Source organism: Cryptomeria japonica, chromosome 5, assembly GCF_030272615.1.
Source record: "Cryptomeria japonica chromosome 5, Sugi_1.0, whole genome shotgun sequence".
Classification (NCBI taxonomy): domain Eukaryota; kingdom Viridiplantae; phylum Streptophyta; class Pinopsida; order Cupressales; family Cupressaceae; genus Cryptomeria; species Cryptomeria japonica.
The window spans coordinates 6,156,960-6,176,219 of NC_081409.1; the positions used below are offsets into that span (position 1 = coordinate 6,156,960).

The window sequence follows — 19,260 nt, forward strand, 5'->3', positions numbered from 1 at the left end:
TGCGATACTTGCAATTTCGACCGCATTTGGGTCTTCACGATGGCGATGCAACACGGAACCTGAATGGAGACCCCGAAACTTGTTCATGACATCAAAAACTGCATTTTTCAGCACCCTGGCCTGATCCTCCTTGCACCCCGCTGTCCCTGGAGGTGGGACCATGGCACCCAGCGCCCTGGTCCTTCAGGACTAGGGCGCCCAGCGCCCTGGTCCCCCAAGACCATGGCACCCAGCGCCCTGGTCCCTGGCCCTATTTTGGGCCCGATCTCTTATGGGGCTTTGGGTCTTTAAGTTTGCAAATTGGAAAATAATGTTTCCTGGTCGGCCTAAGGTCGGAAAAATCAGTCTATCAACCCTAATTGACAAGTATATAAACTACATTTCCTCTCCCATTTTGAAGAGATGGAAAAAAGGGGAAACGATATTCAAGCATTCAAGCATTCAAGCATTCCTTCAAGCAATTGAGCATTCTAAGTCTCCATTCAAGGCTAAGTGTTGCATTCAAGACAAGGATTCAACCATTGAAGAGGAGATCACATACAACATACAACATACTACATACATTACACCTTCGCATGTAAGAATACAAACATTCTTACAACAAGGTATCAGTACTTGTTTACATTACAAACATTTACATTTACAGCATTCTCATTTCTTGGTTAATTCCAAAACCGGGGTTTGACCTAAAGGCAAACCCCTCATCCCTAACCCCCCAATCGTCCTCTCTTTTCTGTGTGTAGTTTGCAGGTATGCGGCTGCAATTGAAGATCTGGAATCCTTGTGCAGAGACGAACAGATCCCCCTTCGTTTCGCGGATTTTTCGGAGGACCGTGTGCACGCCGGGCGCCATCATCCCGTCAACTTTCGCTCAAATTTGCAAAACAGCACCGTCTCGACATTTTACTGCTAATTCCAGGTCCGCAGCTTCATCCCATATCCCTATCTCTGTTTATAGGCGAATCTTTCCTACTTTACATGCATTCCTAGTTCAATCTTTCTATCTACATTTCTTTACAAAAGAGGGTATCCTTGATGTCTTAACCCTTGAAACTCATTTAGAATCCAATCTTGCATTGTGTGGGATTGGATCTTGTGGGTTTCAACCCCTCTTTTGAATGTAAAGTCTTTCCTAAGTGAAAACCATCAACCCTAGTGACTCTCCCTTCTCTCTCCTTGGAGTTGGGAAGGGGAGAACAACTAGGGTTCGATTTTTCCGCTTTACAATATTAAATTATAGAAATGGCAAAACAAAATAGAGGATGAAATCCTCATAGGATTCAACACATTATAGCTTATTTCCACCGGTTTATAGAGCCTTCTACCTATTCTATCTTCGAGTCTACTTCTATTTTCTATCTTCCCTCCGTTACCACCTTTCCCCCCTTTTCACTGCTCAAAAATTCTTAGAAAATGGCCATCAATAGCTCCTTGGGAACTTTGAGAAAAAAAATCAAATTTATATTTCTAGCCCCAAAATAGCCTTTCAAGAGCCATAACTTTTGATTTAGAAACCCGATTGAGCCCACTTTTCATAAAATTGAATATATTAGAGTGCTCTACATGCATGAAACTTTTTCTTGTCAAATTTTCTAAGTTTTTAGGCCCCCAAAAAATTATTTGAAACCTCCAAAAATAATTTTAAAGATTTTTTTTGAGAAATGTTAAACTTAAATCTTTAATATCTTATCCCACAGACCTTATCTTGACTTGAAATTGACCCAAAATGTTCAAAATTCAATTTTGAAGATTTGGAGAAAATTTCATTCCCTACATGCTCATATCCAAATTTACTAATTATAAAGGCCCTACTAAATTTAGCCCTTTTTGGGTATTCACCAAACCTAACAAAAAAAATTAAAAAAAAGGGTGATGAAAGATTTCACTTACACCCTAGATGCACTTGCATTAGACACTCAAGGTAATTTGAGAAGTGAGCTTGTCACAACTTTGGTGTTTTAGGAAGACCAAGATAGTCAACTTCTACCTTAGACAACCATGATGAATCTTCAACATACTTTCCATTTAGTTTTAACCAAGTACTCTTCATATTGCCTATTTATTGTACATTCACCCACAAGGCTATCCAATATTCTGTCTTCCAGCTCTAGGGTAGATGCTAGAATATTCCATAATTCTTTTGTTGGTCCATCTATTGGCAATAGGTGTTGCCATTGATGTTAGGATGCAGATTTGAAGGTAAACTATTGGTAATCATTGACATAATATTCATCATAGGGAGACATTATTGGCAAAACAGTTACAAATGTTGTCAAACGTTGTCATGAAAAGTTGAAAAGTTGTCATTCATAGAGTTATCAGCACCTTTGCCTAGCAATTATTGACTTAACCTGATGACCATAGACTTTATATCTCATAAGTTGAAGGTTTAATATCTCAGCTGGTTCAAATCAACTACCATAATGAAATCTTCGAAGATCTAATAAGATGTTGTAGCCTTTTTTCCGCCATACTTCCTTTGATCATTAAACACAAGCCGTGTAATTTCTATGTCTTCCTCTAGCAATTACCCACTCAATTCTCTAGTTGGAGTCTTAAACCCCTTACCCACAATTGTCAATGCATTCACCAAACCTTCCCAATATGGGTAGTCCGCCATATTGAAGGGTAAGTTATTATAGTACCAAACATTTTCTGCTCTCATTCTAGCCTCATGGTGTTATTCTTTATTCCAAGTGGTACCTTCAAGTGAAGGTTGTGCTCTTGGAACATTGCATGGAACAAATAAATTCAGTGATGATGAAGGAATCTAGGTAGAAGTAGAAAAAGAACCGTTAAGACTCCCACCAATAGATAAATGTGGTTGACGAAAGCTTGAACTTAGGCCAACAAAGAATTATGTAGTTGTAGAACTAGATACATTATGACTCATCACTACTGCTATTACTTCCTTTTGTCTTTTTCTTTTTTGTTTTTTCATCTTGTACTCAACAAGTAGGGCATTCATCTCTCTTGTAATCTCTTTTGACACCCTAGGGCATGCTTTCACATTTTGTCTAGGGATTTAAAAAGATGGCATTATAATCCGTTAATCCAAACTATCATCCACTGGTTGCATTTAGTACAAATGACAAAGATCTTGATAGCTCCCAGTATCCCATACTTCCATGCAAGATCTTTTCTACCACTCATTTGTGTTGAGCTTGAAGTTGATATTGTTGTTTTAAAATGAAAAAAACTCAAGAGCGTCTTGCAGAAAATCAGCAACAAGAAAAATGATAAGCATTCATTTAAAATACATAGAATCCAAATATAAGCTAAAAGTGTTAGGAAACTAGGGACAAAGGGAAATGAAAGAAATTTGACAACATTTCCCCTAGTTTTTCATTTTTTTTAAATTTTCAAATCAAGAAGAATTTTTTAAAAAAATTACTTGTTTGTATTTTGATCCAAAAAACTTGTCTTCTCCACACCCCTTCCTAGGTCATTGTTTGGCTCGATGAAATATACGAGAAAGAGCTAAAAAATAAAAAATAAAAAAATTAAATAGTTTTCTAATTGTTGGGCATGACTAGAGGCAAAATCGAGACTCCAAGCCTAGGACTCACGAGTATGAGCATGTGACTCAATGAGTCCAAGCTTGGGATTCACCAAGACTTGACTCATGAGTCCTGGTCAACTCGACTTGGCCGCCTGGAGGACTCACAAGTTGGGCAAGTCCTACTGAGTCCTTTGACTATGGTTAACACAATGAAGAGGCAATACCTTTCAAATGGGGTGTAATGTAGTTATGTGTAACTATTAAAAATAGCTCCTTTACAAAGACCCTTCTAGCACCAACATGATTCATTGTTTGGCTTGATGAAATGTACAAGAAAGAGCTAAAAAAAATTTATAAAAAGTTTGCCCAAGACTCTCGTGTCCGAGTCTGTGACTCAATGAGTCCAAGCTTGGGACTCAGCAAGACTTGCCAAGACTCGACCCATGAGTCCTGGTCAACTTGACTTGGCCGCCTTGAGGGTTCACAAGTTGAGCGAGTCCTGCCGAGTCCTTTAATTATGGTTAACACAATGAAGAGGCAATTCCTTTCAAATGGGGTTTAATGTAGTTATGTGTAACAATTAAAAATAGCTCCTTTACAAAGACCCTACTAGTACCAACATGATTCATGTGTGAAGCCAACCATTTCACATTCTTTCTACTTGTTTGGATTTCAACCCTTCCATGTCATGTAGCTGTCCTCAACAACCACTACCAAACAAATTTTAGTAGAAGTGCTCTACAAGGGGAAAAGATTGTTCACAAAACTACCAATGCTTTTACCTTTAGAGATTGAATATGTTGAATTTGTTTCCATCCATTATTAATGGTCCTAGTGTATTCAGAATTCTGTCTCAATATCACCATCAAATTTAGCTACATGATTTATACAAAACAATGTACCAAGTATAGATTAATGAATTAGCCATGCAACTACATTTTGTTGCATTTCTTTTGTAATATTGTATCTTTTTTGGTTGTGAAAACAACAATGAGGCATTTTGTTCCTAATGGACAGTAGTGTAGTTAAGTCTGCTTATCGCAAAAAGATTGACATCTTCTAGTACCAGCATGCTACCTGTGCCAAGAAAACCACTTCACAAGCTACCTGTTTGTTTGGACTTGGAGGCCTCCATGTCACTAGGCTTGTCCTTGCCCTTGCCAACAATCACTGACCAAAGTTTGCTTGATGAAATGTACAAGAAAGAGCTAAAAAGAAAATTTAAAAAGTTTGCCCAAGACTCTCGTGTCCGAGCCTGTGACTCAATGAGTCCAAGCTTGGGACTCAACAAGACTCCCCAAGACTTGGCTCATGAGTCTTGGTCAACTTGACTTGGCCGCCTTGAGGGTTCACAAGTTGAGCGAGTCCTGCCGAGTCCTTTAATTATGGTTAACACAATGAAGAGGCAATGCCTTTCAAATGGGGTTTAATGTAGTTGTGTAACAATTAAAAATAGCTCCTTTACAAAGACCCTACTAGTACCAACATGATTCATGTGTGAAGCCAGCCATTTCACATTCTTCCTGTTTGTTTGGATTTCAACCCTTCCATGTCATGTGCCTGTCCTCAACAACCACTACCAAACAAATTTTAGTAGAAGTGCTCTACAAGGGGAAAAGATTGTTCACAAAACTACCAATGCTTTTACCTTTAGAGATTGAATATGTTGAATTTGTTTCCATCTATTATTAATGGTCCTAGTGTACTCAGAATTCTGTCTCAATATCACCATCAAATTTAGCTACATGATTTATACGAAACAATGTACCAAGTATAGATTAATGAATAGTCATGCAACTACATTTTGTTGCATTTCTTTTGTAATATTGTATCTTTTTGGTTGTGAAAACAACAATGAGGCATTTTGTTCCTAATGGACAGTAGTGTAGTTAAGTCTACTTATCACAAAAAGATTGACATCTTCTAGTACCAGCATGCTACCTGTGCCAAGACAACCACTTCACAAGCTACCTGTTTGTTTGGACTTGGAGGCCTCCATGTCACTAGGCTTGTCCTTGCCCTCGCCAACAATCACTGACCAAAGTTTCTGGTAAGAGAATTTACCAGAAGAAAAGCTTGCTTGTTGAAACTCCAATACTTTTAAGTTTGCAGCTTTTAAATGTTAATTTTTTTATCAGATATTACTATTTATGGTCCCAGCCCACAGTCAACATTTCTGTCTCTATCAATATTGGGTTTCAGAAGCCTAGATTTTCTTGGGACAAGATATGGCGATTGCCCAATTACCATCTGCCACAATATTTTTATCCCAAAACATGTACAAATTCCTCACAACCCATGAATCTACGAATAACCAAAGCCATCAAAGGATCACTGGCACTGCATCATGTAACCAAAAATCCTAGAAAGCCCGAGAAAAGAAGAATAGACTCAGAAACCACCTCAAACCCCCTATGTCCAAACTTGAGAAGAAACCCAGGAAGAAAATAATCTACACAAACACATCTGGAAGAATATGAAAACTTGTATCCAACCTGGCACAACTGAAAAGCTCGCCTGTAACCTTTCCTGTCAGATGAGACCATTCAATGTTGTTGGTATTGAGGATCAGAAAACAATTGCTTTTATTATTATGTTTCCAACCAACCTAGCTTAAATGTAAACAACACAACATCCAAAGCAAAGTAACTTAGTTGATCAGTAAATCATCGCTTTATATTTTTCTCCCAACTGATCACATTAATACGTAAACAAAGCAATCATCCAAACCCAATGTAACTCTATAGGCAATAAATAATTATCATATCATCAGTCATTAATAGAATAGATCATGATATCTACCACCTTTGAATTCAAGTACATAATATGACAAGAAACTTCAAAAACCAAAATATCCAGTTTATGCCTGACTTAAACAAAGCTGTAGTGAATACCAAAATGCTCATGAAACTACTTGTGTTACTTGTAACAATATACAAAAGTGAATGAACTTCAAAACCCCAAAAAGTGTATCAGAGTTGCACAAAACTGAACTCTTGTTCAACATTCATTGTATGTAATTAATTTCTAAATATTAACATGAAAAAATGTTGAGTCATCGTTACAGAATAATCTGCCTATAACTGGTGACTGAAGTACCAACTTGAAGACTTTGTTACTGAGACAATATATACCCTGGATATGGTTTAGAGTTCAAACACCTTTGAAAAGTTCCTTACTGGAATACAATGAGGCATAGAAGCCAGACTGGGCCAAAAGAGAAGAATGAGTTCCTTCCTCCACCAATTTTCCTCCATCTAAGAGAAAAATCCGATCAGCCTTGCTTACTGTTTCCAGCCGATGAGCAATTACAAAAACCTGCAACTACCCCCAAAATAAATGAATATGTTGATAAATGATTTATTGTAAATTAATTCCCTAATGTGAACAAACTATGGTAAACAGAACCATAAGTACAATATTAATGGTTGTTAAAAATCTGTGATAATGCATGGAATTCGGTCCATTTTCATTGTCCTCATTTTCCTTTTAGAGAGGCTCGGATGGGACTTGAAAAGAAAGCTCAAACTAAGTTGTCTTTCAGATTAGTTTTGGTATTAAAGTTTTGGCACCTGGACTAAATAACTGTGAAAACAGAACTAATGAAAACTACAGACAAATGATGCATGTAAATGCATATAAATAGATCAGAGTAAAAAGCAAAATGAATGCATGGAAATTACACAAAAGGATCAGAGAACTGAGGAAGTTACTAAAGAAAAGGTTAAAGATGCACATATGGAGCAGTGATGTACATTTGCATGGTGTATTTTTTCTTCGATGTAATGAAAAATTATAACTCAAAAAGTGTAAAGTAATGTGACTTTTCAAATTCTATATGTATTTTGTCTTATATGGCTTTTGTAGGGAAAACTTTTCATATTGCCTTCTAACAAGATCTATAGACATGTAAAGACATGACATTGTAAAAGCTAGAAACCAAACATTTCAGCTTTACACAATACAATTCAGCTCTTTTGGTTCTTTTCATTGGTTGCTGGTTTTCCAATGGCTGAGTTTGTAATCTTGTTCTTTTGCATTTAATTCAAGAGTATTTGATGAATTTGAATGTTGTTTGATTTACTAAGGGTTTCCTAAGGGAAAATCCCTTTGAGTGATAAACCTGATCACCTTGGTGTAGTTAAAGCATAAAGCATCTATTTTTCACCTTCAGTAGTGAGAATCATATCCTCAATCTATGCCTAGAATAGAGTGGTTGTTGCTTAATACTTTTTTGCATGTTTTCTTTCCATAGACAATTGCAGCTTCTTTTGTGTTGGCCAAGCAAAGAATGGTTTTATATCAGATTCGTCTACTTGCCGAAAGATGCTTCGAGCACAAGATTCACAAGCTTAGGCTTTATTCTATCCTTTCTCTTCCTCACTCTTCTTTTTGGAATGTTTTTATCACATGGTTACATTAATGTTAGTTAGAAACAATTTTGGTATTGGTTTCAGAGTTTCGTGTTCAATGTTTGAATGTAAATGATGAATCTTCCTTTGATTAAGTTCAATTTTAAAATATTAAAAACTATGTTCAAATCAGACAATTGAATTGGCTTTTCTTGACTTATTTTCTGTTCTAAACATATGGTGGATGGTTTTGTCAGGAAATTTGTAATTACAATCTGAAATTCACGTGCTTTGATTTGTTCTTAAATTTAAAACAGAATTTTCTGCAATCGCTTTTTTTATGGACAACATGTGGCTGACATTTGCAATAGGACAACCTAAGACTTTATAGGTTTTGGTATTCCATTAGAGTAGCTTGAATGGGACGATTATACCACTTACCTTTTTAGCTATTTGAGTGTCTTTTGAATCTACAAAAACATAAAGAATACTATTGAGGTTAAAGTCTTTCAAGTAGGGGAATGATTTTTGTTCCAACATGTTGGCATTGCAAACATGCATCGACAAGTCTCCCTGCTGCCACATACATTGTTGCATTATCTATTACAACTTGGACCACATTTTTCATTCCCACCTTGTATACAACATCCTAAAACATTAGACTCAAATTCTCAACATTTGAAACTTTGTTTCAGGTGTCAACGCACCTCAAGAACACCACCTCACTATTTAAAGCTGCTAGAAATTTGATGATATGTGATTCCTACCACCTGAATATGCTATATTCATACTTACACCAATATTTATTTTCCTCTTCAACCATTGTCTCCATTTGCCACTACTTTCTGAAGAGACAACCCACTTTAAGTCATGTGGATTCTGCATCTTTGACCCTTCCCTACACTAGTCAGGGTTGTAAACAAATTCTCCTAATATGGGTTACTTGCCACATTGAATGGAAATTTGTTGTGATACCGGAAATTCACACACATCATGCTACTTCTTGTTCCAAAATGCAACTTCAAGAAAAGGCTACAAACTCGGAAAGCTTAGTGGAACGAAAAATTCTTGTGACAGTATTCAGCTAAAAACTTGATGAAGTTGTTTTGTTGCAAATTCATGGACCACAAGTGGAGCCCACAATCTCTATCCTATCTATCTCTAATTCCAAAGCCATGTTGAGATTCATCTTCGTTGCATGGTTGCAAATGTCCTTATCCTCTCCAATCTATTTTGTTTTGTCAATGTCAAGGTCACAATTCACCTCATAGACAACTTCTAGCTAAAGGTTCAAACACAATTTGACGTCACAACCAAAAATCTATGCAAGGTGGTATTTGAAGCAATTGATGCCTCCACCAATTTTCAACTGACAATAGTTGCAAATAGCTGATCCCACAATTGATCCTGCAATTGATGCATCGGCTTATTTTCATCAATCATCAATACACTATATTTCATATCTTATTGTCTTCTTATAATAGAGGTTTTCATTTAGAGGAATGTGGCATGGCTTGTAATAGGATATATTTGTGTAAGGATGCAATTATTACTATCATGTGCAATTGACCAAGAAACAAGCACTAATAGAGAGCCCAACTATATCGCTTCAAACAAGCAAAAAACAATACATTAAAATAACTACAACCATTGTTAAAAGAGAACATATGAAAATGTTGACAAGAACAAGAGATGCTCAATGACTTCTCCCTCTAAAATCTTTGCAAATGATTCGAGGATGAAAATAATTCCTTTTGATATAACAATTCTACTAAGCCAAGATTGTTATGTTGGAGACCAAAGTTTAGATCCCCCGAATGACATCTTAGCATTGGTGGGCAAAGCAATATCCTATTGGAAGTACAACTTCATCCCCATAGGGGATGCAAATGTATGTGAGGCATCCCCACAAAAGGAAGCTGGAGAAGCACAAGAGTTGGTGGAGAGGAGCAAAACAATAGTCCCATAAGAGAGGCAAGGGGAGCACAAGAGTTGATGGAATGAAGGAGCAAAGCAATAGTTTCACAAGAGGAGCTAGAAAAGCTAGAGGCAAGCAAAAGGAGCAGGAGGAGTTTGTATAGAAAAGAAGCGGAGCAATAGTCCTGAAGGAACACAATGGACCACTGAGGGGGTGGTGAATCAGTGGTAATCAATAAAAATTTTTACCTTCAAAAGATCTAAGCAACAATAACTTTAATCACAAGACCATGAGCAGAGGTATTAAACAAATCAATGCACACACATAAGAGGCAACTCATAACACAATTGCATATGAGGAAAACCCACGGAGGGGAAAAACCTCGGTGAGAAATGCTGCTGGAGTCTACAGCTCCAATCTAGCCTCACAATGAAATCATTGGTTACAACTTTTATGGGCACCAACCCAAAGGAGCACCAACACCTATAGTTTATGAGCTTCTACTCAAAGGAGCACCTACCCCTGCTCTAAGCACCCACTCAGAGATTACAATGAATATAAGTTTCAAATACAAATCAGGCACCTCATTGCAAATGAGGTTTTTCAACTCATTTTTTTCTTCTCTCTCTGAACTCTGTTTTCAATCTCTCCTCTTCTCCGCTCTGCAACCTGCTCTCTGCCCTTTTTCTTTGTTCTTTGCTCTTTGTCTTCCTTTTCTGCCTCACACAATGTACATCACTCACTATATTATCTGCCTTGGCTCTGCATCTTTTTAATCTCTGGTTCTTGCTACTCTCTGACTCTGTCTCTGCTGCTTTCTCTCTCTTTTCAGTGCTTCTGCAACTACACCCCTTTCAGCTTGGCTGCTATGACACTCATTACTCCGCTCTACTCTATTATGAACTACTCTCCTCTGTCTTCTCATCACATGTCAGACAAAACATATTTTGTATAGTTGTCATACCACATGATCTATACGATTTCCTATACAACATGTTGATCGTTCACTTAGTAGGTTTACCTCTTTCCAGCAAGCGACTCAAATTCCCAGACTTGTTGTTTATTGGTACAACTAGTAAATTAAATATAGAAAATAACAATGTACATGACAATGCATACCAAACATGACAGTAAAATATATCTTTATTCGCACATGCAATCATTACAGAGAAGAAGACCAGAGATGGTCGGCCAAGGATTACAATAGATCTGACAATACCGTCCCTTCCTTGACAACACACGACATATTTAAAGGACTAGACGGTTGCCGAGAGGTACACAACCGTCAACCAACCGACACATAACCACCTGAGACTGACAACCCACTCAATACAATTAATTAATACCTTGTCGGATAATAAATATTACCAAACATAACAATAGGCAATTTATGCCAACAACATCATCCCCCCCCCCCCCCCTCCAAAGAAAAATTCGTCTTCCAAACGACAAGCAAACATTAAGTAATATTCGAGAAGACTAACGATAGACAGTGACTTCGACTGGACAACCCCAACTTGTAGTGTACCTGCCAAATCAAATGGGGGTTTGGGGGCAATGCCCCCAATGGGGGTCTGGGGGCGTTGCCCCTAGCGGGTCAAGGGGCAGTGCCCCTGCCGCCAACCCCAAATTGCAACCTTCAAAACCACATGGAACTCCATGGTGCACATGATTTTTTAAGATGCCAAAAACATTGATTTCTGCCTCAAAACCACACTGCGTGCAGTTTGGACTACATACGAACCACCTCTCCTCTTCGCACATAAATTCCTCTTCTACTTGTGCGTACAGAATTACCCCCGCACCAAGCTTCCCTCTCAATTGGTCGCTGTACACGTTGCTTGCGTGGCCCCCTTCAACTAAGTCCGTACGAATTGTGTACAATTTCCTTCCTCCAGTTGATTGTGTACGTATTTTTTACTTTGTGTGAATTTGGTACTGATTGTGTACGGATTTTCTTTGCCTTGCACAGTTTCGTACGGGTGCCTTCTGCCAATTCCTTCGTCTTGATTCCGTACGGTCACACTTCTCCAACTTCGGCTTGTAGTTCCATATGGTTCTTGTATAGACAGATGGTTGTTGTTGCACGATCAATTTCGTCCTCCTTACGGACTGTGTTGTGCCTGCCACCATACGGACTTACCTTCTGTTGACGTGTATTTTGTACACCATCATACACAGAATAAAATACCTAAAGGCATCTTATCCTCTCTTGAGAAAATAGTCTCTAACTGCTGAAGATTCGCGTAAAGGATCAGTTAGGTAGACTCCAAGGTTCTTTTGGTAGGGTCTCTACATGTGGACAAGCTCCAGTGGTATGATGTGATTTGCTGGAATCACAAGGGGACTTACATTGAACTTCCGATCTGCTTTGCTGGACACAGGCTCTGACTGACTTGGATTAAAAAAATGGAAAAAGGATAAGGGCGAAGAGAGGATCTAATCCTAATACTAAGAATGTAGGAGCAATGATTGATTTTTGATGAAACTCTAACTAGGTCTTGTTTTGACATCAATGGAACATCTACACAAGACTAGTGCAATCTTCTAGGGAAGCTTTATGATGTTCAAATCATCACCGCAGGAATAGATACCATCCAAGTTGATGCATATCAATGAAGAGGCGACAATTTGAAATTGAGCTTAGGCTGAATGATCCAGTTGACTACGCAAGGCAAGTCTGCAATCAACAAACTGCTAGTAGTATGGATGTACGAATTCCACCATCAATCAATAACATTTCCTCCATTCATCTAATCATCTACCATCTAAGATTGAAGACTCAACAAGGAACCATGCAAATTGTAAGAAAAACGACATATTTCACCATTACTTCAATGAAAATGGAGTTTGTTTACAATCAATGGCAACAATTTCTTGCCTTGTCCTCCTATTCTACTCTAATTGCTTCCAACTATTCTCTAACTATTCTAACTATTTACAATTCTCTCTAATTGCTAACTATTAGCCTTTACAAATGAAATGCCTGGGCTTATATAGTGCCCACAATACAATTTGATGGCTTAGATCAATTCAAGATCAATGGCCAAGATTTTACAATGAAAACCCTAATTAGGGTTTGTTACAACCATTACATAACATTTAATGCTTGACCAATGAAATAATTGTATTGCTTGGACACATGTCCCTTCTAGAAAAATCGACCAATGGAAAGCCGGGGTAGGTACATCGGAGTTTGTGCCACCTTCCATGAGTTAAGTACATTGAATCTGGACATGCTGAGATGGACTTCACTGATTGGAGAAGTGATGACTAGGACGCCACCTCATTTGACACTTGTAGCTTGCTAGATATTCAATTTGATGTTGTTGAGAGGCTATCTTTAATTAATTCATCTGGAATTATTTGCTTCTTCAACGAGCCCTTGTTCTAACTCCTTGCGTCCTTGATGTGCAGGATGATGATGTACCTCGCTTTGGAACACTGGATTGCCCTTGATGATGTTAGTCCAAAGAAGGTCGTCCATGTCCTGGCTTGATCGTCCTGGCGAAGACCGTCCTTGATCCGGCTTGATTTTTCTTGAAGAGACCTCCATTTGATGCCTACACAACATTTCAAAATTAGTAACATGATTTTGCAATACATAACATAAATTAGAGAGCAAATTTTTAGGAAACCTAATGATAAGTCCTTTATTAATCATTTCCTAAAAATGATTGAGCTAATGGAAAACAAAATTTCAAAATTCAAAATTAAGGCAATGACGATCTAAAATTCAAAATTAAAACAAAAAAACCAAATCGCCATACCTCACTAGAGAACTAACTCTAGAATGCAAAATGAATAAAATTCGCCCAGGCAAAATTGAAATTCGATAGTCTTGATGTGATCTTCAAAAGAACGTTCCTCTTATCAACTTCGCCACCCTTCAAGTCTTGGACGTGATCTCCTCTTCAAGTTAGCAATTTCGCCACCCTTCAGATTTCAACGTGATCTTCAATTGCACCTTTGACGTGGTCCTAAATGGATCTCCAAGTTCACCCTTGACAAATCGCTCCACTGAAATCTCCAAAATATCTCACCACTCTAGATAATATTAGCGCCACCTTTGGTTTGAAATTCGCACTCCATACTTGAAATACTTCGCACTTCCTTCCTTCTCCTCAAGATCGCATGTAGAAAGCAAGAAATGATTATGTGAAAATGATTGTTTTCACCCTCCATATATAGCGCTTGCACCTTTTCATCCCTTAGGCCGACTTGAGGATATGAAACGATTTTTTAAATGATTTTTAAATTAAATAACAAGGCCGACCTCCCTTTGTAGCGCTTCAAATTCGATTTTTATATTAATTAATTAATTAATTATTAATGCCTTACGTTTTTAATTTGCAAATTTCGATTTTTATAAAGGCAAAAATAATTAATAAAAGATCAACGCCACATTAAATGCCAAATTAAATAGGATTTTCAATTTTTTTATTGAACTTAGCATTTAAGGAAAATTTGAATTGCTTATTTGGCGCCAAAACTATGAAAATGAGAGGGACGTACCTCATCGCCCTGGTCCCTTGGAGAGGGACAGGAGCGATCCATGATTTTGTCATGATTTTTTGCAACTTCAACGTTCAACTCCTTCATCTCCACGTTTAAATTTGATCATTTGTCAGGTTCTTCGAATTTAATTGTCTTGTATGTGTGAATGAGTGCCTTTGGATGTAATATCGCCCTGGTCCCTTCCTGAGGGACAGGAGCGATCCTAGTGTCCTGGCTCAAATTTGCAAACTTTTGATCTTTGTTCTTCATTCATTGTCTTCCAAAGGACGTCCTTGACCGTGCCTATCTTTGCCTTGTCTTGGTTTTGACGGAACATGAGTGTTTTAGTAAAAATCGCTTTGGTCCTTGTCCAAAGGACAGGAGCGATATAGGCTCTTTGTGCAAATTGGTAGCATTTTAACGTTCAACACTTTGGTATATCACCTTCAAAAGACGCCTTAGACCTTTTACCATCTTGCAAAACCTTGGCTTGACGTAAATTTTGAGAGACTTGGCCAATATAATCAATATCGCTCTGGTCCCTTCCTGAGGGACAGGAGCGATCCTCAAGTTTTTAAGCTTGTCCTTGCGTTCTTCAACTTGCCATTACCTTCAATGCGTGAAATGACGTCCCTTGATTCCTCTTGGTGGCTTGATACTTGTTAAACTTTCAAAATCTTGGTCTTTATGGAAATTTCGCTCTGGTCCCTTCCTGAGGGACAGGAGCGAATTAGGATATTTTAGAGCAAATCCCTCAATGTGGCGATCCTTGTAACTTTGTGCTTGATGGAGATGCTTCGAAACGTCCTTGGTACCTTGTTCTTCACCTTGGAGTGTCTTAAATTTGGAGGAACGGCAATATAATCATCATATCGCTCTGGTCCCTTGGAGAGGGACAGGAGTGATCTTGGCTTTGTATGCTTCGCTTCACTTTGCTAGCTTCCAAATTTATATTCACGGGTTCATAATACGTCCTTCCATTCATCCATGCCTTGGAATCGGTCGTAACTTGGCGAGAAAATCCTCTATAACAAGAATCGCTCTGGTCCCTTCCTGAGGGACAGGAGCGAACTTAAGCATTTTATTGTTTTTGATCAAGTCCGGATGCTCTATCATGCTCATTTCGTCCTTCACCATGCCTTTGATGTCTCGATTCGTCCGAACGAGGTCAGGAATGGCTCAACTAATCATTTTCGCTCTGGTCCCTTGGAGAGGGACAGGAGCGCTTTTCGCTCTGGACCCTTGGAGAAGGACACGAGCGAAATTTGACTTTTCGCACTCTCAATCAGGATAAATTTGATGGGTATAAGTGACATTTCCTTCTATCTTTCTTCTTTCTTATACTTTAAGTTATATTCCATATATACTTTCAGGATGTTTGAGAGTGGTTTCAGACCTCCAGGAGTTATATTGCAAAATCTAGTTTTTGGAGGTTTTTTCAGTTTCCAGACTTAGTCAAATTCAGGATCAGGGCATTCCAGACTTAGCCAAATTTCAGGATCAGGACCTCACTCAAGCTGGACTTGCTATCCTATGTGATCCCCTGGGCGACGCTTCAAGTTATATTCATTTGATAAAATGCACCTCTTTGGACCTTTTCACATCGTCAAGACGTTAAAATCTTGCAAGGACAAAGCAAAATTGGATTTGTAGCTCCGGTCCTTCACTGAGGGACAGGAGCGATTTTGCTCCTACAGGCCAAAATAACACGATTTTAGACATTTTAACACTTCACAAGGCGAAAATAAATCATTTGAAATGCCTAGGATCAAAATTCAAAAAAGTCAAAATTTGGTCAAAAATATTCAATTGGACAAAAAATCACATTTCATCTTCAACACTTAGACAAATTTAAGCTTTGCGTCAACATTCCAATTGAAAATTAGACCATTCTGGCGAATTCATTGCATTCAAAATTTGCATTCTAGAAAAGGAAATTCAAAAAGCTCCCAAAAACGACTGGATTTTGGCTTGAAAAGGCAAAATTTAAAACCCTAAGGCTTGGCCCTAAATCCAGACGACCAACTAACTAACAAAACCCTAAAAAAGCAAAGCGAAAACGAACAAAACGAGCAAAAAAACATGGGTCCCCATTTGCAATGGGGCGATGTGTGAAAACGTCACAACACCTTCCAAGCTAATTTTGTACGGATTTTTTCCAATTTTGTACGAGTCTCAGCAAATTTCCTTTGCACACCCTCACACCTTATACAGATTACCGTATAGATTTCTCTCTCCAATTCTTCGCACTCTGTACGGTTTTCTCCTTTAGTCAGTTCCATACAGATTCCTCCTTGCAATTCTGTATTCCCCGTACGAATTTCTCTATACGGTTCTGCACAGCCCATACGGATATGGTACGGACGACCTGATCTGGCTCATACTGATATGTACGGCCCACTTCCTTGTTGATGTAAGACCATGTATAGACTACTTCCTCTGCCTTTATTGCCTTCTCTGCATCGAGTTCCTCGTGCTTCCTGGCTATGTAATGTGCTTAGAGTGGCTAGTTCTATTTCGTCCCCATGCAATGTATGGGCTAGGTTTTGCGCGTATCTCTATGGGTTGTATGGTCTCCTTGCTGTGCGATCCCTTACTCCGTAGGGTGTACAGCTGGTGTCGTACGACCGAGATGGAATTCGTTGTGGCTTGCACGGTTCCTTCTGTTTGATTTTTCCTCTCAATTCCATATTCTTTGACAATACACTTGCATACGATCTGACTCTATACGGGTATGATTTCCTTTCATGCAAGCTCCTTTGTTTGTACAACCCCTATCCTTCGCCAGTGGGCTTTTTCCATCCACTTTCCATCTTCGTACTACCAAATGTATCATTCATAACTTTACATGCTTCCATCAATTGCTTTTCACCATTTTTTGTAGCTTCAAGAAAATTGCATGTTGGTAAAAATACCTCATAGTCCTCCATTTGCTAGTGGAATAGTCCATTCAGGGAACTCGTCTCATCTTCAGAGCAATCTTCCAGTTTGAGCACCCCTTCATCATTGGGTTTCATTCCTTTCCTCCCTCCATCCATACCTAACTCTCCACCCTCAAACTCAGAGTCCGAGGGTGCCAGTTTTTCACTCATTGACTCACTGCCTGATTCCTCAAGTCAATGACGTGCTTCCTCTTGTCACTCTCGATCAAGAGTGTTTTGCTTCCAGTTATGATTCGCCTTGGCAGTAGCCAACCATCCCCTCCCGAGGAGTGCATCATACGCCTTCTTCTGTAACTGGATGACTACAAAGTCCAAGAAAAATCTGTGTCCCAATCATTACTTTTTGTGCCATCAATGTTCCCAATGGCTGGATGTCGTGTTGGTTGGCACCTACCAAGTGGAAGCTTGGCGGCCAAAGATTCGGCTTCCCCAGACATTTCTACGTGTCTTCTAGTAGTACGTTTACTCCCGAGCTTCCATCGATAATGGTGTTTGTCAACTTCTTCCCCATTATTTCCATCTCGACAACCATCGACTTCCTCCCGATGCTCACCATCAACAACATTGGATCACTTGACTCATTCCCTTTGGCTGATGGTTTTCTCGTCAGTTCCTCCTCATGTGGCTTACATTGTTTCTGGATGACTGTGTCGTCGCTGACTATGTTGGCAATTGCCATTCTCAGTTGTGGCATAGTTTGAAGAAGGTCTACCACCTTGATGGGTACGGTTGTTTGTAGCACCTGCCGAACTATGTTCTTCTCTGACTCCTGCAATGACATACTTGCAGTTCCATTGGAAGTTATTTGTTCCTTCGCCAACACTTGTTCTACTTCGGCTTGTTCATTTTCCGTACCAGAGTTTGAATACATCACCTTCTTTGTTTGTGCTCTTGTGATTGCCAAAACTACGTCCTCTTATTCCTCCACATCCAGCATATTAATACCCTTCTGATTCGGCCATTTGGTGTCTTCATGGTCACTTGGTCCACACCATTTGCACAATAATTGTATGTTGTCTTTCTTGTTATGGCAATCTCTCGCAAAGTGTCCCCATTCACTACATTGACGACACTGTATGATAGGACATCCTCTGGAGTCGGACTGTATTTGGTTTCACCCTCGTTGATTTCCATAACCACTTAGCGGTACATTCTGTGATTTCGATGGGCTGGACTCTCCCTATGTGAAGAGTACTTGTGTACTTCTCATCTTCAAATTGTACGGGCACCCCTTGATTGAATGCCCCAGCACTTGGCAAATTTCACAAAACATATTTCTAGGACAATTACCTTTCGTGTGCCCCTCCCTTTTGCACTCAATACACCATAGTTCATTACCTTCATTGCTGGTTCCTTTCTTAGCCTTCAATTCTTTCATCATTCTCAACATATTCCGTCGAAGGGCTCGTACGGTTTTGGATTCTTCGTCATTGCTACTTCGGTGCTCTCATCATCATCGGTCTTCCTCTTCTCTCAGGAGGAGGTTTTATTTTCACTCTCGATGTCCATCGCTCAATTGTACGCATTGACGTATGAGGACAGAGGCACTGCTTTCATCTTCTTGTGCAGTGAGGGTATCAATCCCTCCATGAACCACCTCTTCTTCAACCCGTCAGCCGGCTGGTTCTCCATCTTGTTCAACAGTTCTTTGAGCCTACGATTGTAAGCACGTACATTCTCATTTTTCCCTTGCTTAGTATTATAGATTTCCGCCACGATCTCATTATCATCCCTCAAAAGTTTGAATTCCTCCTGGAACGCCCTCTTCAGATCACTCCATCTCGTCTTGTGCTGGGCGTTGAGGTCTGTGTACCAGTCAATGGCGATCCCCTGAAGGGTGGCGGGAAATTCTTTCAGCCAGTAGTCCCTGTCATCTTGGCCATTTTCCTCCCAAATGGTTATGCATGTTTTGCAATGCCGTATCGGGTCCTCCGACTCGTCTCCCGTGAACTTTGCTCCTGGGTGTTCAACATTGTTTTCACTCGGAAGGTACGTGTGTATTTGCCTTGTGTGTCGGACCTGGGTGGACTGTTTTGACTGCTACGTTCT

General features: G+C 39.2%; 1 protein-coding gene across 2 annotated transcripts in view; it reads right to left on the reverse strand.

Annotated features, from left to right (window-relative positions):
• Positions 1-6,389: 6,389 nt before the first annotated feature.
• The window catches only part of LOC131077960 (ABC transporter B family member 29, chloroplastic), a 239,394-nt gene continuing 226,523 nt past the window's right edge, over positions 6,390-19,260 (reverse strand). For both annotated transcript variants that reach the window (XM_058015560.2, XM_058015559.2), the window contains one exon: positions 6,390-6,820. In XM_058015560.2, the coding sequence (XP_057871543.2) occupies positions 6,656-6,820 (165 nt within the window). In that variant the 3' untranslated portion in view covers positions 6,390-6,655. The remainder of the gene's footprint in view (positions 6,821-19,260) is intronic.